We start from the raw sequence: 25383 nt of genomic DNA on the forward strand, positions 1-25383 counted from the left end.
CAGGAAGAGGAGCAGAGTAAACACACGTCACACTCCCTGGACGCCGCACAGAAGCACTTCCCTGCGACCTTCAGGTGCCCGTGCAGTGTGTGTCCTGCTCCGGCCTCGCGGCTGCCTGCACTGCAGTGTCAGTGTCTGCCCGCAGTGTCAGCAGCCTGTCACGCGGCAGCGCAGGCAGACACTGACATCCTGCAGTGCTGGGAGCCGCGGGGATGACGATCGCTGCTGTCAGGAGGTGAGATCATTACCTGCTGTGACGATCTCCTGCCTCCTGACGTCAGCGCTGTCACTGCTGTCTATGCCCGTCTCGCGAGCGGCCCGAGACTGTCACTAGCGGTGACGTCACGGGCTCTCGCGATAAGTCAGTGACAGCGCTGACGTCAGCAGTACAGGAGATGATCACAGAAGGTAATGATCTCATCTATGCTCCTGATGGCAGCGCTCGTCATCCCCTGCAGTGACCTGAGCTGACCTATTGATGTTAGCTCAGGTCACTGCATTGCTCTCCCAGCCAATGGGGAACATTCTGTTTTTCATTGACTGGGACAGCGACTATGGTATGGATCGCCGTGCCCCCCCCCCCCTTATTGGATTACGCCGGACGTGGAATTGATTGTGCTCTTTTCAATAAATTGGTTAAAGAGGGAATGTTTTGGGGAGTGTTTTTTCAAATAAAACTTTTTTTGTTGTCTATTTTTTAATTATTACTGACTGGGTTGGTGATGTCGGGTATCTGATAGACGCCTGACCTCACCAACCCCAGGGCTTGATGCCAGGTGACATTACACATCTGGCATCAACCCCATATATTACCCCGTTTGCCAACGCACCAGGGCGCGGGATGAGCTGGGGCAAAGCGCCAGGATTGGCGCATCTAATGGATGCGCCACTTCTGGGGCGGCTGCGACCTGCTATTTTTAGGCTGGGGAGTGTCCAATAACAGTGGACCTCCCTAGTCTGAGAATATCAGACCCCAGCTGTCCGCTTTACCTTGGCTGGTGATCCAATATGGGGGGGACCCCACGTTTTTTGTTTTAAATTATTAATATAATTTAAAATAACAGCGTGGGGTGCCCACTGTTTTGTTTATCAGCCAAGGTGAAGCTGCCAGCGGTGGTCTGCAGGCTGCAGCCGTCTGCTTTACCCTAGCTGGCTACAAAAAATGGGGGGACCTCACGTCATTTTTTTTAATTATTTATTTATTTTATGGCTAAATACAAGGCTAAGCACCCTTTAGGCTACTTTCACACATCCGGCTTGAGCTCTGCGGCTCAATCCGGCTGTGCAAGCTATGCAACGGATGCGGTGAAAACACCGCATCCTTTGCATAAGTTTTTCCTGTGCGGCCAGTCCGGTTTTTGCCGCTTGCGGCATGCTACTGAGCATGCGCAGTGGCAAAAACCGCATGCGGCGGCCGGATGCGGTTGTTGCCGCATCGCGCCGCATCCGGCCGCCATAGGCATGCATTGAAAAATGCGCCGCATCGGCCGAATGCGGCGCGATGCTTGTTTTTTTGCCGCACGAAAAACGTGCCAGGCAACGTTCCATCCGGCCGCCGCATCGGCTACATCTGCCGCATGCGGGAAAAACCGGACGGAACGCAAGGCCATGCGGCACAATGCGGCACTAATTAAAGTCTATGCAGGAAAATCGCAACCGGCAGCAAAAAAAACGGTTGCGATTTTCATGCAAAGTGCCGGATTGTGCCGCATAGCAAAAACCGGAGGTGTGAAAGTAGCCTAAGTGCCACATGAAAGTCACTAAAGGGTGCCAGCTTAGAAAATGCAGGGAGGTGGAACATTATATAGGTTTTTCTCATCTATCTATCTATCTATCTATCCCTCTATCTATCTATCTATTCATCTATCCATCTTTCCCTCTATCCATTATCTGTCTATCGATTATCTTTATTATTTATTGCAGGGACAAACCTGCGGCAAATCCGCGGCAAAAACACATGCGGATTTGGTGCGGATTTTTTCCGCAGGTCCGGAAATCTTTCACTGGCAGAAGTTTCTCAAGAAATTTTCTTGAGAAACTTCACATTTCTAGTGCGCACATAGCCTAAAGCTCAAGCCCCCAGGAGCTTGTCCTGAGGGTTCCTAGGTCTGTGGAGGACGGTATTGACAAACGCTCTATTTTGTGTGGTTTTTATACAGCGTTGTGATGAATTGCTGATAAAACTTTGGGGTAATATTTTTAACCCTTTCACCTTAATCACCAGGCCATTTTTTACCAATTCTGACCAGTGTCCCTTTGACAGGTTATAGCTCTGGGAACACTTCAACGGATCCCGGCGACTCTGAGATTTTTTTTTTTGTGAGATATAGTACTTCATGTTAGTGGTGAATGTAGGACACTATTTTTTTTTTTTTTTTTAATCTATCTTAAATTTGACGAAACTTTTGAAAATTTCACAATTTTCAAACTTTTAATTTTTATGCCCTTAAACCAGAGAGTTCTGTCATACAAAATGGTTAATACTTATGAGCAAGCACTAAAGTGCTCATTACTTGACTAGAACTGATCCAATATTCGGACCCACTTGATTCCCAGTACCTACCTGCACACAACCTTAGATCCTCACAAGATCTCCTTCTCTGCTCCTCTCTTATTTCCTCTTCCCACAATCGTGTACAAGATTTCTCCCGTGCATCCCCCATACTCTGGAACGCTCTACCTCAGCACATCAGACTCTCCCCTACCGTGGAAAGCTTCAAGAGGAACCTCAAGACCCACCTCTTCCAACAAGCCTACAACCTACAATAGCCCTCAGCCCAGTAGACCACTGCGCAACCAGCTCTGTCCTCACCTATTGTACCATCACCCATTCCCTGTAGACTGTGAGCCCTCGCGGGCAGGGTCCTCTCTCCTCCTATACCAGTCTGTCTTGTACTGTTAATGATTGTTGTACGTATACCCTCTTTCACTTGTAAAGCGCCATGGAATAAATGGCGCTATAATAATAAATAATAATAATAATAATAATTCGAATGAGTATAATGGAAGTCTATGGGGAACTCGAGCGTTTTTTGGCAGACCCGGCTAAAGGGTAGGGGAGGCCAGATAAATGCATGAGGAAGATGCCTGGGCCCATCTCTGACTCCCAGATTCTGTCGGGAAAGTGAAGAATTAAATTAATTTTTATTATAAAAAAAAAAACCATGGGGTCCCCCCATTTTGATAACTAGCCCAGGTAAAGCAGACAGCTGCACGCTGGAAAGGTTAATGGTTATTTGGCCCACGCCTAGAGATAGCAGCCTGTAGCCACCCCAGAATTTGCGCATCACATTAGGTGCTCCAATTCTGGCACTTTGCACTGGCCCTGGTGCGGTGGCAATCTGGGTAATGTTTTTGGAGGTTTATGTCCGCTGACATCAAGCCCAGAGCTTGGTAATGAGGGGCATCTATCAGACACTCCCATTACTAACCCAATAAGTGTTAAGTTAAAAAAACAAAAAAAACGCACACACAATGGGAAACTCTGATAGACTCCATCCATTGTTAACACAGAATTTTATATAAGAGGCTCTGCCGGGGCTTAGACTTGTATAAAAGATGGGGCTATGTGGGTACCCACTCTGTACATAGAGCGACTATGGGTGGCTCATAATGCATGTAGTTGGCTATATGGGCTCATACGGTGATTGTGTGTGTGTGTATATATACATTAGGGGTCTGTGAGCGCTCATCCTTACAGGGAGCTACATGAGGAGCTTATACTGTATATAGGGGCTATGTGTGGGAACATACTGTATATAGGGGATGTCGGCATACTTTTAATTCTGCTCAATATTAGGTGATTACAATTTAACATTAATATAAAGTAATTATAATTGTAATTAAAACGTTAATATTGAGCAGAATTAATTTCCGCCTTATGGTTCGGCCTCCACAACAGTCAGTCTCAGGAAAATTATTTGTCCACCCCTGGTGTAGGAGATCTTGGTGCTCAGCTCTGTCTTGATTCTTCTGCAGCCTTCAGACTGTGGTTTACAGTCCTTATTACGGTATATTACTTAAGACTATGGCTTATATCCCTTACCATGTGAATTACAGTTGAACATACCGGGATCCATAGAAATGTGTTAAATCCAAAAACTTGACAAGGCATATTTACCATGACAGCTCTGGTGTTATTTAAGGTCATTCCTTTGCAGATTCCTTCCTAAAGGTGAAACGTTTGTGCCCCCGAGATAATCCGATGATTAAGCAAAGGGCATCTGATTTAATATGAGATGGAGTGCAAGGCCTGGAGGTGGAAAGATTTCTTCTCCTGACTTACAGGGCACATGTCCTACTGATATACACTAGTAAAGGTCGACTCCACATAAAGAAAATGCCTTGTACACGTTTGTGCAATGTGGTGGTTATTTTTATAGCCGCACGCTCTGGAGGTATTGACGTGTCCATTGCAGCATGGCCGCCAATTGCCAACATTGGGCCGCAACATGTGTGACTCAGTATTGATGAGTCGTCAGCAGATCCAATGGCCAAAAGCGGAGCAATACTGTGATGTGACCCACGTGTTCTGCCACGTCTGATCATTGCTGGTCCGGGAGAATAAGAGATCTGCCAACTCTTACATCTGACCATGCACCATTTTGCCACAGGAGATGGGGATGAAGGACAGCTAGAAACCATGTTAAGACTTCTGATATGTATACAATCTTTTTTTTTTAAGATTAAAGTGTTCTTTCAATGATAAATGAGGAATCCTATGGTGCAGGGATTGCTAGAAATGTTCACTCCGCCATGCAGAAAGTTACTCAGAAAGGTGACACTCTGCTAACTTGACAGTACACTTAGGCTATGTGCGCACGTTGCGTATTTGCATGCAGTTATGCTGCGATCTGCACCGCAGCGTAACTGCATGTGTCCTGCGTCCCCAGCACAATCTATGAAGATTATGCATGAGACGTGCGCACGTGGCGTTTTAGAGCGCAGTGCTTCGGGTGCTGCCCAAAGCGCGCGTTCTAAGAAGTGACATGTCACTTCTTTCGTACGCTTTGCCTGCAGCCCCCGCTCTGTCTATGGGAGGGGCTGCACTCAGAGCGCATGAAATCGGCTTTTCAGTACGCAGTGTTTCTGCAGCGTTTTGAAGCGCACGTGTGCTGTTCAACTCGCTGCAGAAATTTCTGCAGGGACAGAACGCAACGTGCGCACATAGCCTTACAGTTGTTCTTTTACATGCTAAAAACCTTCTTAAAGGGGATTTTGCCATCACTTTATTCTGGGGTAAGATTATATGTTCTAAGCTGCCACCCATCCCCATATGAAGTTGAATATGGCTGCGCGGTAGCTCCCCTACACAGAGGGTGGAGCGGGTGCCGCTGTACAGAGGAAGGGACACATGCAAGGTGGAGGACTCCATACCTGCATCTCAGCCAATGGATATTCTGTTTTAAAATCTAATTGACCTGTATTTGGATCACATTGCCAAAATATGAATACTTGTTCTGTAAATGCCCTTGGGTTTTTGTGGAAGCGCTTTCCACTCCTTTTATTTTGGACATCACTTCCGGTAACACCTCGGCCATTACTTGCCCGGTATAATTGTATTTATATGGCCTTGAACAAAAGAGAGAGAATATCAATTAAAATGTTACATAAGTCATCGGGTTCTTTCAATACATCATTCGTCTTTCAGCCTTCCGGTCTGTGCACTTCGTTATTCACGATGCCGTGCTGTATTAATATTAGTTGAAGATCTTTCGAGTCTCGTAAGCCGTGTGCGGTATGAAGCGTGTGGGGATGGAGACAGGCGTGTCTATCTCCTATCTTGTTACATTCCTTCTTTGAAGACTCTGGTTGTTGATTCAACCCCTTCCGGGTACTTGATTAGCAGCCAAGGGACAGTAATGTGACGTGGCAAAATGAGATCTCTGGCAAGTCCATTTGCAGCAAACTACGTCCCCTCGTCTGTACTATGTAAACCGTATGGCCAATTGCTCCGATCCTGACGTTCTGTAAAACGTGTCTGCTAATCACAATGATTGTAGTGTGTAAACCACCTCTTAAGGTCCAGTCACACTAAGCAACTTACCAGCGATCCCAACAACGATAGGGATCGCTGGTAAGTTGCTAGGAGGTTGCTGGTGAGCTGTCACACTGCGACGCTCCAGCGATCCCACCAGCAACCTGACCTGGCAGGGATCGCTAGAGCGTGGCTACACGAGTTGCTGGTGAGCTCACCAGCAACCAGTGACCAGCCCCCAGTCTCCTAGTTACAGCACACATCAGGTTAATTAACCCGATGTGTGCTGCATCTAAATGTGCACAGAGCAGGGAGCAGCGCACACTGAGCGCTGGCTCCTTGCTCTCCTAGTTACAGCACACATCGGGTTAATTGCCTGATGTGTGCTGCAGCTAAATGTGCACAGAGCAGGGAGCAGCGCACACTGCTTAGTGCTGGCTCCTTGCTCTCCTAGTTACAGCACACATCGGGTTAATTGCCTGATGTGTGCTGCAGCTAAATGTGCACAGAGCAGGGAGCAGCGCACAATGCTTAGCGCTGGCTCCTTGCTCTCCTAGTTACAGCACACATCGGGTTAATTACCCGATGTGTGCTGCAGCTATATGTGCACAGAGCAGGAGCCGGCAGCACAGGCAGTGAGAGCGGGGGAGGCTGGTATCAAAGGTAAATATCGGGTAACCAAGGACAGGGCTTCTTGGTTACCCGATGTTTACATTGGTTACCAGCCTCAGCAGAAGCTGGCTCCCTGCTCACTGCACATTAGTTGTTGCTGTCTCGCTGTCACACACAGCGATCTGTGCTTCACAGCAGGACAGCAACAACTAAAAAATGGCCCAGGACATTCAGCAACAACCAACGACCTCACAGCAGGGGCCAGGTTGTTGCTGGATGTCACACACAGCAACATCGCTAGCAACGTCACAAAAGTTGTTCGTTACCAGCGATGTTGCTAGCGATGTTGCTAGTGTGACGGGGCCTTTAAGATATCTGAAATATATAACCCTTCATAGGGGATGGATGAGGAGGATAATGGGTTACAACCGGGCTCAAATGACCAACCCCAACCATTATTATCTGATGGTCACAATCGGTGTGTAAACTCTGCTGATTGGATAGAAATGAGCCATTTGTGTTTTATCTATAAATTACTTTTTCTTATGTTGCTGTATATATTATATTATATCTTTTGTTTTCTTGACGTCGGTAAAATGTATTGTATTTTATTCTCTGACAACTTTGGCATAATAAAACGTTCTTTTGTCTTGTTTTCAGAGACGTGGGGCGATTTCCTACGACAGCTCTGACCAAACTGCTTTGTACATTCGTATGCTGGGTAAGTATGTATCAGTGTGTGATGAGTGTAGTATACATAACATTGTCTGCTTACAGCCATTAGATGTTGGACCGGTCATACATGTGCTCACAAGATATCTGGGGTAAAAGTAAAATCAGAAAATGTGTGTGGTTTTTGTAGGCCTCTTGCTCTATTGACCTCTCAGTTCCTGATAACTCTTCTGAGGCTATGTGCCCACGGGCGCTCGTACCTGCGGATGTATCAGCAGGTACGAGCGCATGTTTCCCGCAGCTGCCCGCCGGCGTCCGCAGCTATTTTTAGCTGCTAGATTACAGCGGAATAGCTGCGGGAAACATGCGGAGATTCATGCGGATTACCTGCGGACGTCCTGTCCTCTTATCTCCATAGCGGAGGGCCGGGACATCCGCAGGTAATTCCGCATGAATAATTGACATGCAAAATTATACATGCGGATGCCTACATCCGCAGCATGGTCGGCAGCCGCACTTTCTGCAGCGTGGACACAGCACTCCCCATGTCCCATAGGATAACATGGGGAGTGACTGTACATGCTAAAACCTGCGGATTTATCTGGAAAATCCAGAAAAATTCGCAGGTTTTCCGCGGCAAAATCCGCAGAAACAAGGTCCTGTGGGCACATAGCCTGAGGCTCCAGACTCTTCTCTCCTTATTCCTACATTGCTTAAAGGGAATCTGGCAGCAGGTTTTCCTATGAAATCTGAGAACAGCATGATGTATAGGATATAAGCCTGATTCCAGTGGTGTCAATTACTGGGCTGCTTGGAGCAGTTTTGCAAGAATCCCTGTTTTCACTGTAGCCCTAGTTTAACATTGATGGCCTATCGTTAGCATATGTGTCTGATTGGCTGATGTCCAACACCCCTACCGTAAAGCAGTTCTCGGTGCCAGCGGCGGCAGCTACAAGTGGCCAGAAATGCTGTGCTCAGTTCTTGAGCTGCTCTGTCTTCTTATAGCGGCTGGGTAATTGATTTAATGACTAATTCGTCCCTCTATTATTGAGAAATCAAGGCTTTAATTTTACAGTATATGGAAATGAGGCTAAAGAGCTATTTGTAGATCTGGAGCCTCTGCCACTCCAGCTCTACTCCCTGCCTCCTTTTTGTCTGACAGCCTTTATGCTATGTGACTCCAGACAATAGAGCCATCAGTGAAGCAGGAGGAGGCAGCGCTGGGCAGGGAATAGAGCTGGAGTGACGATTCCTCATATTTACCATAGCTCTTCAGCCTCATTTGCATATACAGGACCTGCCTGTTGTGTTCCTTGGTCTTCATGATGCTATCTGCACTTTAAACAGGACACTGAGACTATCACAGAGCAGGTGCATTTATACGGAGACTTCATTACACACAGGTGGTTTGGTTATATTTATCATCATCAATCATTTAGGACAACATTGGATCATTGAGATCCTCAATGAACGTCTGGAGTGAGTTTGCTGCACTGAAAGTAAAGGGGATGAATAATATTGCACGCCCCACTTTTCAGTTATTTATTTTTTAAAAAAGTTTAAACTAAGCAATAAATATCGTTCAACTTCACAATTGTGTCCCACTTGTTGATTCTTCACCGTAACATTAACATTTTTATCTTTGCTTGAAGCCTGAAATGTGGGAAAACGTTGAAAAAAAATCAAGGGGGCTGAATACTTATGCAAGGCACTGTAATTTCAACTGCTGACTTTTTTTCAGTAACAAAGGAGCGGGCTGTCCATCCAAAGCTATTGCTGGACTTGTCTTTAAGAGAGTTATATATGCATATAGATAGTTTTGGGTCTGAATTCTTCTGACAGATTCCTTTAAATGGTTTTAACCCCTTCAGCCCCAGGGCACGTTCCGTTTTTGCGTTGTTTATTTTTTTTGCTCCCCTTCTTCCGAGAGCCGTAACTTTTTTATTTTTCCGTCAGTCTTGCCATATGAGGGCTTGTTTTTTGCGGGACAACTTGTACTTCTAAATGAAACCATAAGTTTTACCATATAGTGTACTGGAAAACAGCAAAAAAATTCCAAGTGTGGAAAAACTGCAAAAAAAGCGTGATGGCACAATAGTTTTTGGGATGTTTTATTCACGGTGTTCACTATATGGTAAAACTGATGTGTGGGTATGATGCCTGAGGTCGGTGCGAGTTTGTAGACACCAAACATGTATAGGTTTACATGTATCTAAGGGGTTAAAACAATTCACAAGCTTGTCCAATAAAAGTGGCGCACGTTTTGCGCCATTTTCCGAAACGTAGCGTTACATTTTTCTGGATCTATGGCTCAGTGACGGCTTATTTTTTGCGTCTCAAGCTGTCGTTTATAATGGTACCATTTTTGCGCAGATGCTACGTTTTGATCGCCTGTTATTGCATTTTGCATAAAACTTGCGGCGACCAAAAAACGTAATTTTGGCGTTTGGAATTTTTTTGCCACTATGCTGTTTACCAATCAAGTTAATTGATTTTATATTTTGATAGATCGGGCATTTCTGAACTCTGCGATAACAAATGTGTATTTTTTTTTTTATTATTTTTTTAACCCTTTAATTTTCAATGGGGGGAAAGGGGGGTGATTTGAACTTTTTTTTTAGGTTTTTTTTTTTTTTTTTTTTATTTTACTAGTCCCCCTAGGGGCCTATAGCGATCGGCAATCCGATCACTGTTATCTATCTGCTGATCACAGCTATACAGCTGTAAACAGCAGATTCAGTCACTTCCTGTCTCTCTGCTCTCGGCCGAGGGAAAACGAAAGTGAAACTTCATAGCTGCAGGCATCATCACATGACCCTGTGCTACGATGGCAACCACCGAAAGTCACGTGATCACGCACGTGACATCCGGTGGGGGCGGCGGTAAGTAAAAATCATGGCCGCTCGCATATAGATCTCGCTGCCAGACTTTGGCAGCGAGATTTAAGGGGTTAAATGTTGCGAGTGGAAGCGATTCCACTCGCAACATGCAGGCACACATGTCAGCTGTTGAAAACATGCAGGCACACATGTCAGCTGTTGAAAACAGCTATGTGTGCCAACCGCCGCCGCCTGCCCGCGGCAGGGGGCAAGGCTTAACGGGACACGCTCCATGACGGATTTATCCGTCCATGGTCGGGAAGGAGTTAATTAGTCAGCCTGTCTAGCAATTGGACGACCCACCTTTTTGCTGAAGCACCTCACAGTTTGGCTCTTTGTTTGGGCTCTCCTCTAGCAATCCACTCCTCTTCTTTTTTTTTTCTTTAAAAACCCATGCACCTTTTGGAAAGCTGTGCAGATAGGTGGAGTTATACAAAAGAACAAGTGTTATAATCCTTCATGGCCTTGACCTAATCTATCTTGTGAGTGTTAGGGGTGCTTCACACACAGCGAGCTCGCTGCCGAGATCGCTGCTGAGTCACGTTTTTTGTGACGCAGCAGTGACCTCATTAGCGATCTCGCTGTGTGTGACACTGAGCAGCGATCTGGCCCCTGCTGCGAGATCGCTGCTCGTTACACACAGCCCTGGTTCGTTTTCTTCAAAGGTGCTCTCCCGCTGTGACACACAGATCGCTGTGTGTGACAGCGAGAGAGCGACAAATGAAGCGAGCAGGGAGCAGGAGCCGGCATCTGGCAGCTGCGGTAAGCTGTAACTAAGATAAACATCGGGTAACCAAGGTGGTTACCCGATATTTACCTTAGTTACCAGCCTCCGCAGCTCTCACGCTGCCTGTGCTGCCGGCTCCGGCTCTCTGCACATGTAGCTGCATTACACCCGATGTGTACTGTAGCTAGGAGAGCAAGGAGCCAGCGCTAAGCAGTGTGCGCGGCTCCCTGCTCTCTGCACATGTAGCTGCATTACACATCGGGTTAATTAACCCGATGTGTACTGTAGCTAGGAGAGCAAAGCTAAGCGGTGTGCGCTGGTAACTAATGTAAACATCGGGTAACCATACCCTATGTTTACCTTAGTTACCAGTGTCCGCAGCTTCCAGACGCCGGCTCCGTGCAAGCGCAGCGTCGCTTGCACGTCGCTGCTGGCTGGGGGCTGGTCACTGGTCGCTGGTGAGATCTGCCTGTTTGACAGCTCACCAGCGACCATGTAGCGATGCAGCAGCGATCCTGACCAGGTCAGATCGCTGGTCAGATCGCTGCTGCATCGCTAAAGTGTGAAGGTACCCTTAGTAGGGCCCTGATAAGGCAAAAATTATTGTCTGGCTTTTATTGTACATCGCCTTGTGAACTTATCCACGTTTTTTTTTTGTCACAGTATACCCACAAACCAAAATGTATTTTTTTTTTTTTTTTTTTTGGAGATTTTATGTGATATACCAACACAAAGTAATAAGTATTTATGAAGTGTAAAGGAAATTATTCATAGTTTTCAAAATATTAATCTAAAGGGCATTTGTATTCCGCCCCCCTGAGACAATTCTTTTGTAGGATCACCTTTCACTATCAGCATTTTGGGGTATGTCGCTGTCTGCTTTGCATATCTAGAGGTTGAAATTTTTGCATCTGTGAAGAGCAATTTTCATCTCTTGTCACAGATTCTCAATGGGATTTAGGTCTGGACTGTGACTGGGCCATTCCTACACATGAAGATGCTTTGATGTTAACCATTCTACCATTGTGGCTCTGGTAGTATGTTTAGGGCCTTTGTCCTGTTGGAAGGTGAACCTACGTCCCAGTCTCAAGTCTTATGCGGCCTCCAATAGATTTTCCTCCAGGATTGCCCTGTATTTAGCTCCATCCATCTTTCCATCAACTCTGACCAGCTTCCCTGTCCGTGTGGAAGAAAAGCCTCCACACAGCATGATGCTGCCCACCAGCATGTTTGACATTGGGGATGTTCCCCGGGTAATGTGCAGTGTTAGTTTTTTGCCTCTCATATCATTTTGCATTTCTACCAAAAAGTTCTACTTTGGCCTAACCTGACCAGTGCACCTTCTTCCCACATCCTAGCTGTGTCCCGTACACCGCTTTTTGCAAACTGGACTTCTCATGGCTTTTTTTGAAAAATGCTTTCTTCTTGCAACTCTTCCATAAAAGCCAAATTTGTGGATGATACGACTAAAAATGATCCTGGGGACAGATTCTGCCTTCTGAGCTGTGGACCTGTGCAGTACGGTGACCCTGGGACTCTTAGCTGCATATCTAATTAGTGGTCTTCGTGTTTGGGATGTCAGGTTAGGTGGGCATGTGTTGCAGTTGTGCCATATTTTTTCCAATTTTGGATAATGGATTTAAAAGTGCCCGTTGTGAGGTTATTTTATAAAATAGCCTAAGCTCTGAACATCTCATAGTATAATTAGTAGGGAAAGTTATCCAGGTTCTCACTGGTATCTGGATAATCCCCTTTTTATATAAATTAAAAGACAGACCATTAAAATTCACATGTGTAAAGCCTGCTTTACACCTTACAATTTCGCATACGATATCGTATGCGATTGGACCCGCCCCATCGTATGTGCGGCACGTTCAATTTGTTGCCCGTGTCGCACAAACGATTATTTCCCGTCACACGTACTTACCTCCCATACGACCTCGATGTGGGCGGCGAACATTCACTTCCTGGAGTGGGAGGGACGTTCGGCGTCACCGTGACGTCAAGCAGCAGCCGGCCAATAGAAGCGGAGTGGCGGAGATGAGCGGGACGTAAACATCCCGCCCACTTCATTCCTTCCACATAGCCGGCGAGAGCCGCGGGACGCAGGTAAGCTGTGTTCATCGTTCCCGGGGTGTCACACACTGCGATGTGTGCTGCCTCGGGAACATTGAACAACCTGACGTTCAATTTTTAGTAATTGAACGACGTGCATGCGATCAACGTTTTACCGTTCAATCGCACGGAGGCTTCACACGCTACAATGTAACTAACGATCCCGGATGTGCGTCACTTACGACGTGACCCCGCCGACACATCGTTAGATAAATTGTAGCGTGTAAAGCGGGCTTAACATACCTAGGCAAAAATGCATCATATCATAATGTACATGTATAATGTGTGCAAAAGCTGAAGATAAAAAAGCACTAGTGGTTCACATAATGCAATCAAAGGCATAAGTTACATGGGGCTAAACACAAAGTAAGGTACTTCCCTTTTAAAAAAAAAAATAAAAAATTTTTGAAAAACTAAGTTTAGATGAGTCCATGTGTTTCCAATAGGGGAATAAGGCTAGTTTCACACATCCGGCTTTGCACCAGATTCGTCGGACTCCAGTACAGTGTGATACAGTACCATGGCAGTGCGACAAGCTCCGGTCACATGCTGTCATGTGACCGGAGCATGTGACCTGGAATTGCCGTGCTGACATTGTACTGTAAACACTGTACTGGAGTTCACCGAATCCGGCAAACCGGTGAAAAGCCCAGATGTGTAAAACTAGCCTAAGCCACCACCAGACGGCAGCAGCTCATGTTCAGGGACAACAGAAGGCTCCACTTTGAAATTCATTACGTTCGCACCTTCTTTTCCCCGACTCCACAAATCCCTTGGGCTATGTTCACACACTCAATCTTTTACCGCGTTTTTTTTTTGTGTGTGCATTTTTGAGGTCGCATAGATGCACCGAAATGCATGAATTTCCTTCCCCCAGCAAAGTCTGAGATTTTTCTTTTTCTGTCCACACTATATCTTTTTTGGCTGCGTTTTTGATAGATGCAGAATGTCAATTATTTTTGAGTTTTTCCAGCGACTTTGAGCCCTTCCAGTCAATAGATTTGACTTAAACTTATTGGGCAAAAATGATTAAGAAACACATGCATTTTTTTATGCGTTTTTCCGCCGGTGCGTTTTTATTTTTTGGGGCCAAAGACGCTGCACCTTAAAATGCACTGTGTGAGCATAGCCTTACACACGGGATTGTCGGCCTGTCCTGCTGATGTCTGCAGGGTTAGGTGACTGCACTAATTTGTTCGGGCACCTTGGAAGGTTCTGCCGTCTGCTGCAGGGTTTGTAGCGTCGCTTCACATTAGACTTGCCATGATGAGCACTTATTGTAGTATACTGTATATTAGTTACACTTAGGAACTTATTAGAGGTGCGGGAGAAGTGGTGATCTGTCATGTCTGCCCGTAGAGTCTGAATGAGTACCAAGTGTTTGATTTTTGTGATTACCTTGTCCTTGCGTTATACATACCTAATACGGGATCATTGCTTTTCTTGTATCCGGTCTCTTCTCTATTTTCTTGCCTGTTGTGACTGCAACGTTAACTTTTTTCCACTGGAAAACTACTTTAATGCCTATCCACAGGATTGCTGATCAGTGGGTGTCCATCTGCTGGGACCTGCGCCGATCAGTAGAATTTGGAAATTTATATCCCAATGGGGAACTTTTATTTTTGTTACAAAATGGGGTTGCAAGTGGGATACCCGACCTCCGCTCCTTTCTCTATGGGGCTGCCGGATAATCTGAATACAATACTCAGCAGCCCCATAGAGTAGATCAGCGGTCGAGCATTTCTTTCCTGTTTTGCCTTGTGCTGCAGGTCACAGCAGTTGGACCCCATAGAGCAACACAATCTACCCTATTCTGCTGGATCGGTGATAACATGCTTTTTTAATGTTTAGGCAGAAATTGTACCTAAACCATAAAAGTTTGTCCCGTATTCAGGATCCCCTTATGGCTGCTGTCCTCATGGTCACCCCATTTACTTCAGTGTGTACCATGTACCCCTTATGGCTGCTGTCCTCATGGTCACCCCATTTACTTCAATGTGTACCATGTACTCCTTATGGCTGCTGTCCTCATGGTCACACCATTTACTTCAGTGTGTACCATGTACCCCTTATGGCTGCTGTCCTCATGGTCACACCATTTACTTCAATGTGTACCATGTACTCCTTATGGCCGCTGTCCTCATGGTCACACCATTTACTTCAGTGTGTACCATGTACCCCTTATGGCTGCTGTCCTCATGGTCACACCATTTACTTCAGTGTGTACCATGTACCCCTTATGGCTGCTATCCTCATGGTCACCCCATTTACTTCAGTGTGTACCATGTAATATGATGAGGCGTTAGTTGATTTCATCCAGATATTAAAGGCACCAGCAATCTTCAGATTTTGCTATTATTTATTATTATTATTATTATTATTATTATTATTATTAGAGGCAGAGGGATCCTTCACTAAAGCCAATGTTGACTTTTGAAAACCATTTTACAGGTTATTAAATCAACTTATGTACAAAAATGTTATTCCTTTGCTCTTATTTTATTTACAGACTGTATTGCATTCCAGAGCTGTATTATTAATTCTGCAGGCTTCAGTGCTGTAATCACGGAATGTAAAGTAATGTAATCTGAGAAAAATAAAATCTGATTTGTAAAAATTACATCTGTAAGAGGAAGCCTGATATTTGCTTCAGGAGGTCTGATCTTTGCTTTAGGAGGAAAACTGTGACTAGACCTATTGAATTTCAGCATGCCTGATCTTTTGATCTCCACCGTGCAGTCAGTTGTATACTGCAGTGACTTGTCATGCACATTAATATTATGTTTGGTTCACATTCATTCTATTTGTCTATCTGAGCATTCCTGTGTATAGGGGGTTTGGACCTTACTCTTCTATAAGGCTATGTGCGCACGGAACATTTTATGGCGCAGAGTTGCTGCAGATTATGGCCTAAATCTGCATGCCTATCTTTGTCAGCAAAATCAATGAGAATCCTGAAGTTCTGTTGCTTATTTTTTTCTTTGCAGATTTGGTGCAGAAACTAATCTACAGCTTGTCATTTGTTGGTGCACTTGTTTCCATGTTTTTTTTTTTCTTTTCCCCTTCCACCCATTGACTTCATTGTTAAAAAAACAAACTGTATGGCAAAAACGCACCAAAACACTTGCATTTTGTGCTGCGTTTTGCTACCCTAAGGTGCAGATCTCATGCAGAGAGCGTCTGCAGCGTGTGCACATAGCCTTCTAGCATTACATCCATGTCACTTGTTATAGAATTCCCGCTGTGTAATGCAGACGTCATGTAATCTTGTGTTCTAAACCCATCTCGGATGTAATCTGTAATAAGCTTGACAAAGACGACCTGCAATGGTTAATTCCAGATTGCCCATTATTATGTGTTAATACTGAGTTTTGGTATTTTGATAGGCTCATGTGTAATTTTCAAACAGCTGAGTGCAAGTAAGTAATTGCTAGTGGGGCCATTTTTTATTCTTAGTGGGACCATAAGCTGAGCTGCTGAAAGCTGCCATGTCCGGGTGCTGAGGCTTTCTTGTGTGTCGGCATCCTTGCAGGCCTGGCGGTGATGAATGGAGTGACCCTGTTTTGGCACAATAAGGCACCTCGTACCATTAGACTGTGGGAACGTGTAGTTCAGGCTCATCTGAATGCTTAGCACATGCTTTGACCTGGTTTGCGCCGACTATAGTCTGACTCTATAGGAGCATGCGATTGCATGTTTGGAAACTTTGGAATTGTGTAACACGATGGGTGGGTGCCATGTACGAGCAGTCGCTCCGGTCCTCCAGTAACCATATATTATCTTTATTGCAGGAGATGTCAGAGTAAGAAGCAGAGCCGGCTTTGAATCGGAAAGACGAGGCTCTCATCCTTACATTGATTTCCGTATTTTGCACTGTAAGTAATTACAAGTTTTTAAATTTTAAAGCCATATCTCCCATTAAAGCAGTACTCCACCTAAACCGAGAATATCTGTCAATGACCTCTGTGCCCTGCTGTACTCCAGGTAGCGTTCCAGTTTTGTTTATATACAGTCCCCACTGAATATAATTTGACTTATTTTTGGAGAAGATCTTTATTCTTGGAAAAACACGGTTGGGGGTAAGTTTACCCCCCAAAATTGAAGACCCCCCCCCCCCCCCTCTTCCCAGGAGACTCATACTTACCAGACCCGGATGTCTGCGTGGCTTCCAGGTCCTCCTGTGATCTCCGGTGGGTTCTGCACGCCGTCCACCCCTGCTTCTAGCTGACATACTGACACACACACAAACAAACACACGCGCATCACATCACATCCAGTGCTTCCGGCCACAGGGAATGATGGGAGGAAGTCACGTGTGTCCACAGGTCCTGTTGCGGCAGGTCCTTGCGCTCCACCGCACTGCCTCTCAGAATTCTGCTAGCGACAAGAAATCGGGTGTCGCTGGATGTGGGGAGTGTGTGTGCGCTCCGATGTTTGTGTGTGCGTGTGATCCAATGTGTGAGGGGGTGCGATCACTGCAGGTCCTCTGCTCGGCGTCTGGTGAGTGTAATTGCAGGGTTCCCGCTGTCTATATTGAAGTGTCCTGCAGTATCTGTACCTTTTTTTTTTTTTAGCTGCACGGACATTCATTATTGATCCACGACTAGGGCTTATTTTCGGGGGAGGGCTTATATTTAAGCCTTGCTCGAAAAATGCTGAAAATCCCTGCTAGGGTTTACTTTTGGGGGAGGGCTTATTTTGGTGGTGGTGGTAGTAGTAGTAGAATTACTTTCTATTTTGAAATTCATGGTATAATTCTCTACGGTTACACCCCCCCCTACTCGTCCTGCTCATGGTTATTGGCACATGTTGTTTAAGTACATAATATGGAATATCTCCTGAAAAAAACGATTCAAGTGAAACAGCTTTTTTGTACAGAGCACTCGTCACTTGTGTCAAATACAAAAGAGCAAATGATAAACAATAATTTAAAATGAGACCCAATGGGAGGGAAAAATAGAAAAACCAAAATCTTGCTGTGACACTGGTATTGGCACCCTTTACATTAAATTGGCATGGAAACACATTTTGACTCACCAAATTGTCAGTGCCCATGTGACATGAGTTAACCAATGAATGATTACTACAGTGTTTAAAAAAACCACATAGTAGGTAGGTGCTGTGCCTTTGTCACAATGGTGAAGACAACGGAGCTGTCTGAGGACATCAAAACTGCTATTATTGGCAAACACAAGACTTCCAAAGAGTATAACGCCATCTCCAAAGACCTTTGTACCCCAGTTTCAACAGTGCGTAATGTTTTTAGAAGTTTGCCAAGCATGGAACCGTAAAGAACCTCCCTGGATGTGGGGTGAAAGGAAGAAAATTGACTAGATGTTTTCGAACGTTTGTGTGAATGGTGGAAAAAACACCACGTCAAACCTCCAAACACATGAAGGCAAACCTTGAACAGTCTGGGGTTATGGTTTCAACAAGTACCATATGCTGCACACTAAACAAAGCAGAGCTTTATAAGCAAACGCCAAGGAAGAAACCATTGCTGAAGAAATTACATGAAAAGGAATGATTGATATTTTCCAAAGAGTATCTTGACAAACCACACGTTCATTTGGGAAAATGTTCTGTGGACAGATGAAACAAAAGTAGACATTTTTGGCAAAGCAACAGTTTGTTTACAGACTGCGCAATGAAGCTTATACGGTAAAGAACATCCTACCAACAGTGAAGCATGGTGGAGGATTCATAATGCTGTGGGGCTGTTTTGCTGCGTCTGGTAATGGAGGCCTTGATCGTATCACAGGAATCATGACATCTGAGTATCCTCAAGAGATTTTAGAGTAACGTGTCCAACCCAGTGTAAGAAAACTGTTTTGAATCGAAGATCATGGTTCCTTCAGCAAGACACTGTCCCAAAGCACACATCCAAAAGTGCACAGGAATGGTTGAAAAAGAAAAAAATGGACTATTTTAAAATGGCCAGCAATGAGTGCTAACCTCAATCCTATTGCAAATCTTTGGGGTGAGCTGAAATCTGCCATTGGGAAAAAGAGCCCTACAAACATTCAAGAGCTTGGGCAAACGGCAAAGGAAGATTGTGAGAAAATACCAGCTGAGAAGTGCAAGAGGCTTCTAGATGGCCACAAGAAACGTTTGCAGGCTATCATAAATGCCAAAGGGTGTGCAACAAAATATTCATTATTGTTGCCATTGTTGCTGCACATGCTGTTTACTCTGTTTCTTGTTTGAAATTGCCACATGTAAGTTACTAAACAATGTTTTATTGTTGTATTACTTTAAACCACTAATTAAAAAATCCTGGGGATATAATTTTGGTACATTTCCATTTTGTTTCTGAAGATATTGTACAGTGTATGAGGAAAAATTTAAGGGGTGCCAATAATGGTGAGCAGCACTGCAGGTGAGAAGCCACTGCCTGTAGGCTTTATGCATTGTGGCCTGCTCAGACGTTGGCCAGAACATTGAATCCGAGCAGCTTCAGTACCCTATGCTGCTTCCATGCTGTGAATGTAAAGCAGCGTCCGCTTACAGCATGCGAGAGAAAGCAGTTTGGACCATCATCGCGACCTTGATGCAAGACAGATCTGTCATTTTTCATTAAATAAACCGCACCCAGCAGCAATGGAGTAGAGAGAGAGAAACTGAGCACGCCTAAAGAAACAATATGAGAAAACCCATTTAAGTTCTCCACTGGGGAGGAAGGGATGTAACTCCTATCTAAGATAATGATGATGACTGCACAGTGCCTGTCACACAATTATAATAGGAGATCACAGTTCAGCCTCTTGACTGTCTCCACTGCAAGCACAGAATGGTACTGGCTGTAGCTGGTCACGTGGTGCTGTGCTGATGGCTCCTGGGATTGATAGCAGGTTACATAATGTGCAGGATGAAAGTTGTTACTTGAGATGGAGGCAGAGGGGAAGAAAATGGGAGGTTAAACTACGTAAGAAAACGTATGTAAGTTTTATACATTCTACATTGTAAGAGCTCCTGCTCAGCGCTGACTGTTCTGTCTACACTTCCTGCCTTTCTTTCAGTGTTAGGCCACGTTGCGTTCTGTCCCTGCAGACATTTCTGCTGCAATTTGAACAGCACACGTGCCCTTCAAATCGCTGCAGAAACAGTCCGTAATGAAAAGCCGATTTCATGCGCTCTGGATGCAGCCTCTCCCATAGACAGAGCGGGGGGCTGCATCCAAAGCGCACGAAAGAAGTGACATATTGCTTTTTAGAACACAGCGATTGACAGCATGAAAATCGCTGCGTTCTAAAATGCATCGTGCGCATGGATTATGCACAATCTTCATAGATTGTGCTGGGGACGCATGGAGTTACGCTGCAGTGCAATACGCAGCGTAACTGCATGCAAATACGCAACGTGGGCACATAGCCTTAGAAACACCAGAAGGAGATGGTGTTGTGTACACGTGCAGTGGAGAGTGGGGATAGTATCTAAAGTGTTATGGAGAGCAGACAGATGGGTTATAGATCAGGAGGAAAGCATATAAAGAAGGAAATAAGTGCAGGAGAGACTGTGCTGATATACTGTATGAAAACAAATAAATAGTGGCACCCTAACTACACACAAAGCTCACATCCAGCCTGTATTATTGGGCAAGACATTCCTACTAGAAAAAAAGTCTTTAAAACTTGAGTCGAGCTGCGAACTTCATATGAAACTGGGTCTAAGAAGGAATAAAAGAATGAAGATTAGGCTAAGGCCACACAAGCATTTAGCCTCCGATGCGAGATGCTAGTGATACCAGACTCCTGCTCTGCTGCGAGTATAAGCAGTGTCATTATACTGGGATGTGATCCTTCGATCAAATCACAGCTGTGGATGAGAGGGAGGGACTAATCTCCCAATCTTCTCCAGTATCAGCTGATGCAATTATTGCACTGCACTTCGCAGTAATACTAGTGCAGTGCGATGTTTCTCTTGCTCCCATAGACTTGTATGAGTGCAAGTGAAAACTGATCGGATTCCACCTGCAGCATGCAGCAATTGATTTCTCAGTCTGATCAGGACTGAGAAAAAAATTGCAGATGGGAACGGCCCTATAGAGTAACATGGGTCCGAGTGGAATGCGTGTTTTTTGGGTTTTTTTTGCATTTTACTCGGTCTGTTTTACTCGCCGTGTATCCCAGCCCTTAGACTGAAACTTAGTGCAGTTTTATTAAAAACTAAATGTAACCACAAATATACAGTTAGGTCCAGAAATATTTGGACAGTGACACAATTTTCGCGAGTTGGGCTCTGCATGCCACCACATTGGATTTGAAATGAAACCTCTACAACAGAATTCAAGTGCAGATTGTAACGTTTAATTTGAAGGTTTGAACAAAAATATCTGATAGAAATTGTAGGAATTGTACACATTTCTTTACAAACACTGCACATTTTAGGAGGTCAAAAGTAATTGGACAAATAAACCAAACCCAAACAAAATATTTTTATTTTCAATATTTTGTTGCGAATCCTTTGGAGACAATCACTGCCTTAAGTCTGGAACCCATGGACATCACCAAATACTGGGTTTCCTCCTTCTTAATGCTTTGCCAGGCCTTTACAGCCGCAGCCTTCAGGTCTTGTTTGTTTGTGGGTCTTTCCGTCTTAAGTCTGGATTTGAGCAAGTGAAATGCATGCTCAATTGGGTTAAGATCTGGTGATTGACTTGGCCATTGCAGAGTGTTCCACTTTTTTGCACTCATGAACTCCTGGGTAGCTTTGGCTGTATGCTTGGGGTCATTGTCCATCTGTACTATGAAGCGCCGTCCGATCAACTTTGCGGCATTTGGCTGAATCTGGGCTGAAAGTATATCCCGGTACACTTCAGAATTCATCCGGCTACTCTTGTCTGCTATGTCATCAATAAACACAAGTGACCCAGTGCCATTGAAAGCCATGCATGCCCATGCCATCACGTTGCCTCCACCATGTTTTACAGAGGATGTGGTGTGCCTTGGATCATGTGCCGTTCCCTTTCTTCTCCAAACATTTTTTTTCTTCCCATCATTCTGGTACAGGTTGATCTTTGTCTCATCTGTCCATAGAATACTTTTCCAGAACTGAGCTGGCTTCATGAGGTGTTTTTCAGCAAATTTAACTCTGGCCTGTCTATTTTTGGAATTGATGAATGGTTTGCATCTAGATGTGAACCCTTTGTATTTACTTTCATGGAGTCTTCTCTTTACTGTTGACTTAGAGACAGATACACCTACTTCACTGAGAGTGTTCTGGACTTCAGTTGATGTTGTGAGCGGGTTCTTCTTCACCAAAGAAAGTATGCGGCGATCATCCACCACTGTTGTCATCCGTGGACGCCCAGGCCTTTTTGAGTTCCCAAGCTCACCAGTCAATTCCTTTTTTCTCAGAATGTACCCGACTGTTGATTTTGCTATTCCAAGCATGTCTGCTATCTCCCTGATGGATTTTTTCTTTTTTTCAGCCTCAGGATGTTCTGCTTCACCTCAATTGAGAGTTCCTTAGACCGCATGTTGTCTGGTCACAGCAACAACTTCCAAATGCAAAACCACACACCTGTAATCAACCCCAGACCTTTTAACTACATTGATTACAGGTTAACGAGGGAGACGCCTTCAGAGTTAATTGCAGCCCTTAGAGTCCCTTGTCCAATTACTTTTGGTCCCTTGAAAAAGAGGAGGCTATGCATTACAGAGCTATGATTCCTAAACCCTTTCTCCGATTTGGATGTGAAAACTCTCATATTGCAGCTGGGAGTGTGCACTTTCAGCCCATATTATATATATAATTGTATTTCTGAACATGTTTTTGAAAACAGCTAAAATAACAAAACTTGTGTCACTGTCCAAATATTTCTGGACCTAACTGTATGTAAAAATTATAAAAAAATATATTTATTCTGCTAAAGATATCCATAGCTTGTCAAGAGATGTGTGTCTGCACAGAATGACACTGTTCAAACCAAGTACAGGCGCTCGGGGCTAATTATTGAAGTATACCTTCCCACATGTCAATCATAGAAAAGTTGAGGAGTGGGAATGGAGAGAGAGGGAACAGAAGGAGGTGGAAAGGTGTGGGTTTTGTTTTTTTTTTTTTTAAATATTTAGCCACGCCAAGGGTGCACAGACTGTGTGAACTTGGTTTGTACGGTCATTCTCTGCTGACAGACACACTTAGGCTAATTTCACACATCAGTTTTTTGGCATCAGGCACAATCCGGCGTGTGTCTGATGCAACGGATCCGGCGCACAATATGCAAAAACTGATGTGCCTGATCCTTTTTTTGACGGTTCCAATATACCTGCTCCTTGAAAAAACGGATCTGGCGCATCCGTTTTTGCATCCTTTAAGTTTTGTTTTTTTGCTGGATCCGTTTTTTTCAATACATTGGAGCATGCTCGGTTTACAAAATCGGTTCTGGCGGCCGCATCTCTTTTTTTACCGCATTATGCCGGATCCGGCGCGATGCGGTTTTTTTGACGCACAAAAAAGTTCCAAGATACGTTCCCTCCGGCCGCCACTTCAGGCAATTATGACGGATCCAGCAAAAGCCGGATGCAACGCAAGGCCATCGGGCACAATCCGGCGCTAATACAAATCAATGGGGATAAAACTGATCCGGCGCCGGATCAGTTTTCCCCGTTTTTTTCCGGATTGTGCCTGATGGGAAAAAAACTGATGTGTGAAATTAGCCTTAGTAGGTTGTTTGGGACTAAGGTTAGAAAATGTATCAAAATAAACAGTATTGGCCTAGTCACCCCACTTTGTCTCTGCTGATCCTCACTGGCCTTTTTAGCGGTCACAGCCTCAGCCAATAGCTGGCTGCATGAGCCAATGGCAGACCGTGCCAGAATGGAGGCTAAGGCCAGTAATTGCTTGCGTCATTTAGGAGAATGATGGACGTTATCCCTGCTGCATTGCTAGCGATGACCTGAGTGACGGGATTGTATGTGTTAGTAATGCTAAAACCCAGACAAGCTCTTATTAATTCTAATAAAGTTGAGTTGTCCTCAATTACTCTCATTTTGTCTGTGAGATGTTTGTTTCACCACTAGGTGTCGCCATTGCTGCATTTGTTTATCTTCATATAACCCATGGGCTGGATAACCACAAATATCTTGCATCCATCATACTGTCATTGACTTCTTGGAAAATGTTATTTTAAGCTTCCAGAATGTTTGTTTTGGGACAGGACCACAGTAATATCACAATAGCCTGCTTGTATATTCACTACGTGCCATTTCCTGATATAAGGTGCATGTTATCCCTTGTGGTGTGTCCTCTGAACATCATTTTACTGTTTATACATTAGAGTTTTGGATAGACACTGGTCTGAACTGGAATTTAGGCAAATTGTCTTTTGTATCATGCAGAATTATAAATACAGCTCTGCACTTTAATATAGGCTAAAACTCCTGATCAGCAAAATGTACTTGAAAAATGAATGCGTCCGTGCAGATTAGAGGTTGTCAAAAAGGAACAAATTTTTTTTTTTTTTTTTTTTTTTTAGTTAGTGGCACTGTGATCAGTTTGGTCTCTGAAATCTCATGGTGACACTTATGGTTGTGTGGCAGTTACAGCCAGTCATGTGCTCTAACAGTAAAAGCACCTGCCTAATATTGTGCGCGTCTCTCATGGTGAGAGGCTTCTGAAGGCGTCATGTGTATCTGGCACCACGACACTAGCAGCAGATACTTTTCTAAGACTTTTCCTATTCCTCTCTCATCTGCTTCATCAGAGAAAAAGAGACCCTGTTGGCAGCCAGGCAAAAATATTTTCCAAGACCCTTTTTGACACCAGGCGTGAAGCATGCAAGGTTCGACTAATTTCAATCATAAAATGGCCGTAAAGGGATTTTGGGACTTTGTGAGAAAGCTCAACCCTCCTAAGTCATCTGTATGGGCATTCAGGTCACAAAGTTGAATAAGATGATACCTTAATATTCATGATCCGATGTCCTATTTCAGAGAAATATATATAGCTGGTATAGTGTAGTGGTTAAATGGACTGCCTCCCACATGGGAGACTGGGGTTCAAATCCCTGCCCTGCCACGTGGAAAAAATATATATATAAAGATAAATTACTATATAGCTTGGGAAAAAGCCTCTAAACACTATACCTACCTACCTTCTGGTGGCTGTTATTAGGGTAGTAGTTAAAGTGCACATCCACCAGTATACCAGTAGGGGTCCTTAGGCAAGACCCCCTAACACTATAATGCCTACCTCAGTAAACATGAGAGGGTCACGAACAAAGAGAGTCATGCCGGCTCGGACGTCGCCCGGATTAACAAGGTCCGCGTCAGATGTTGAGGAACCAGGACAACCTGATGATAAATGGGCTACTGGAACAAACCATAAATGGACAAGGCAAGAGAACCTGGATCTGATAAAATGCTACTACAACAGCAGACCAAATGAGAGGGGATACATAA

General features: G+C 44.5%; 1 protein-coding gene across 4 annotated transcripts in view; it reads left to right on the forward strand.

Annotated features, from left to right (window-relative positions):
* The window catches only part of PDE7A (phosphodiesterase 7A), a 138827-nt gene that overhangs the window by 64775 nt on the left and 48669 nt on the right, over positions 1–25383 (forward strand). For 3 of the 4 annotated variants that reach the window (XR_012754673.1, XM_075353225.1, XM_075353227.1), the window contains exons 2-4: positions 7250–7310; positions 16369–16401; positions 16774–16857. Coding sequence is in view for 3 of the 4 variants with exons in the window: in XM_075353225.1 (XP_075209340.1) it covers positions 7250–7310; positions 16369–16401; positions 16774–16857 (178 nt within the window). In the remaining variant the exon portion in view is untranslated. The remainder of the gene's footprint in view (positions 1–7249; positions 7311–16368; positions 16402–16773; positions 16858–25383) is intronic. The other variant, XM_075353226.1, reaches the window with a different exon arrangement.

This window comes from Anomaloglossus baeobatrachus, chromosome 6, assembly GCF_048569485.1.
Source record: "Anomaloglossus baeobatrachus isolate aAnoBae1 chromosome 6, aAnoBae1.hap1, whole genome shotgun sequence".
In the NCBI taxonomy this organism is placed as follows: Eukaryota; Metazoa; Chordata; class Amphibia; order Anura; family Aromobatidae; genus Anomaloglossus; species Anomaloglossus baeobatrachus.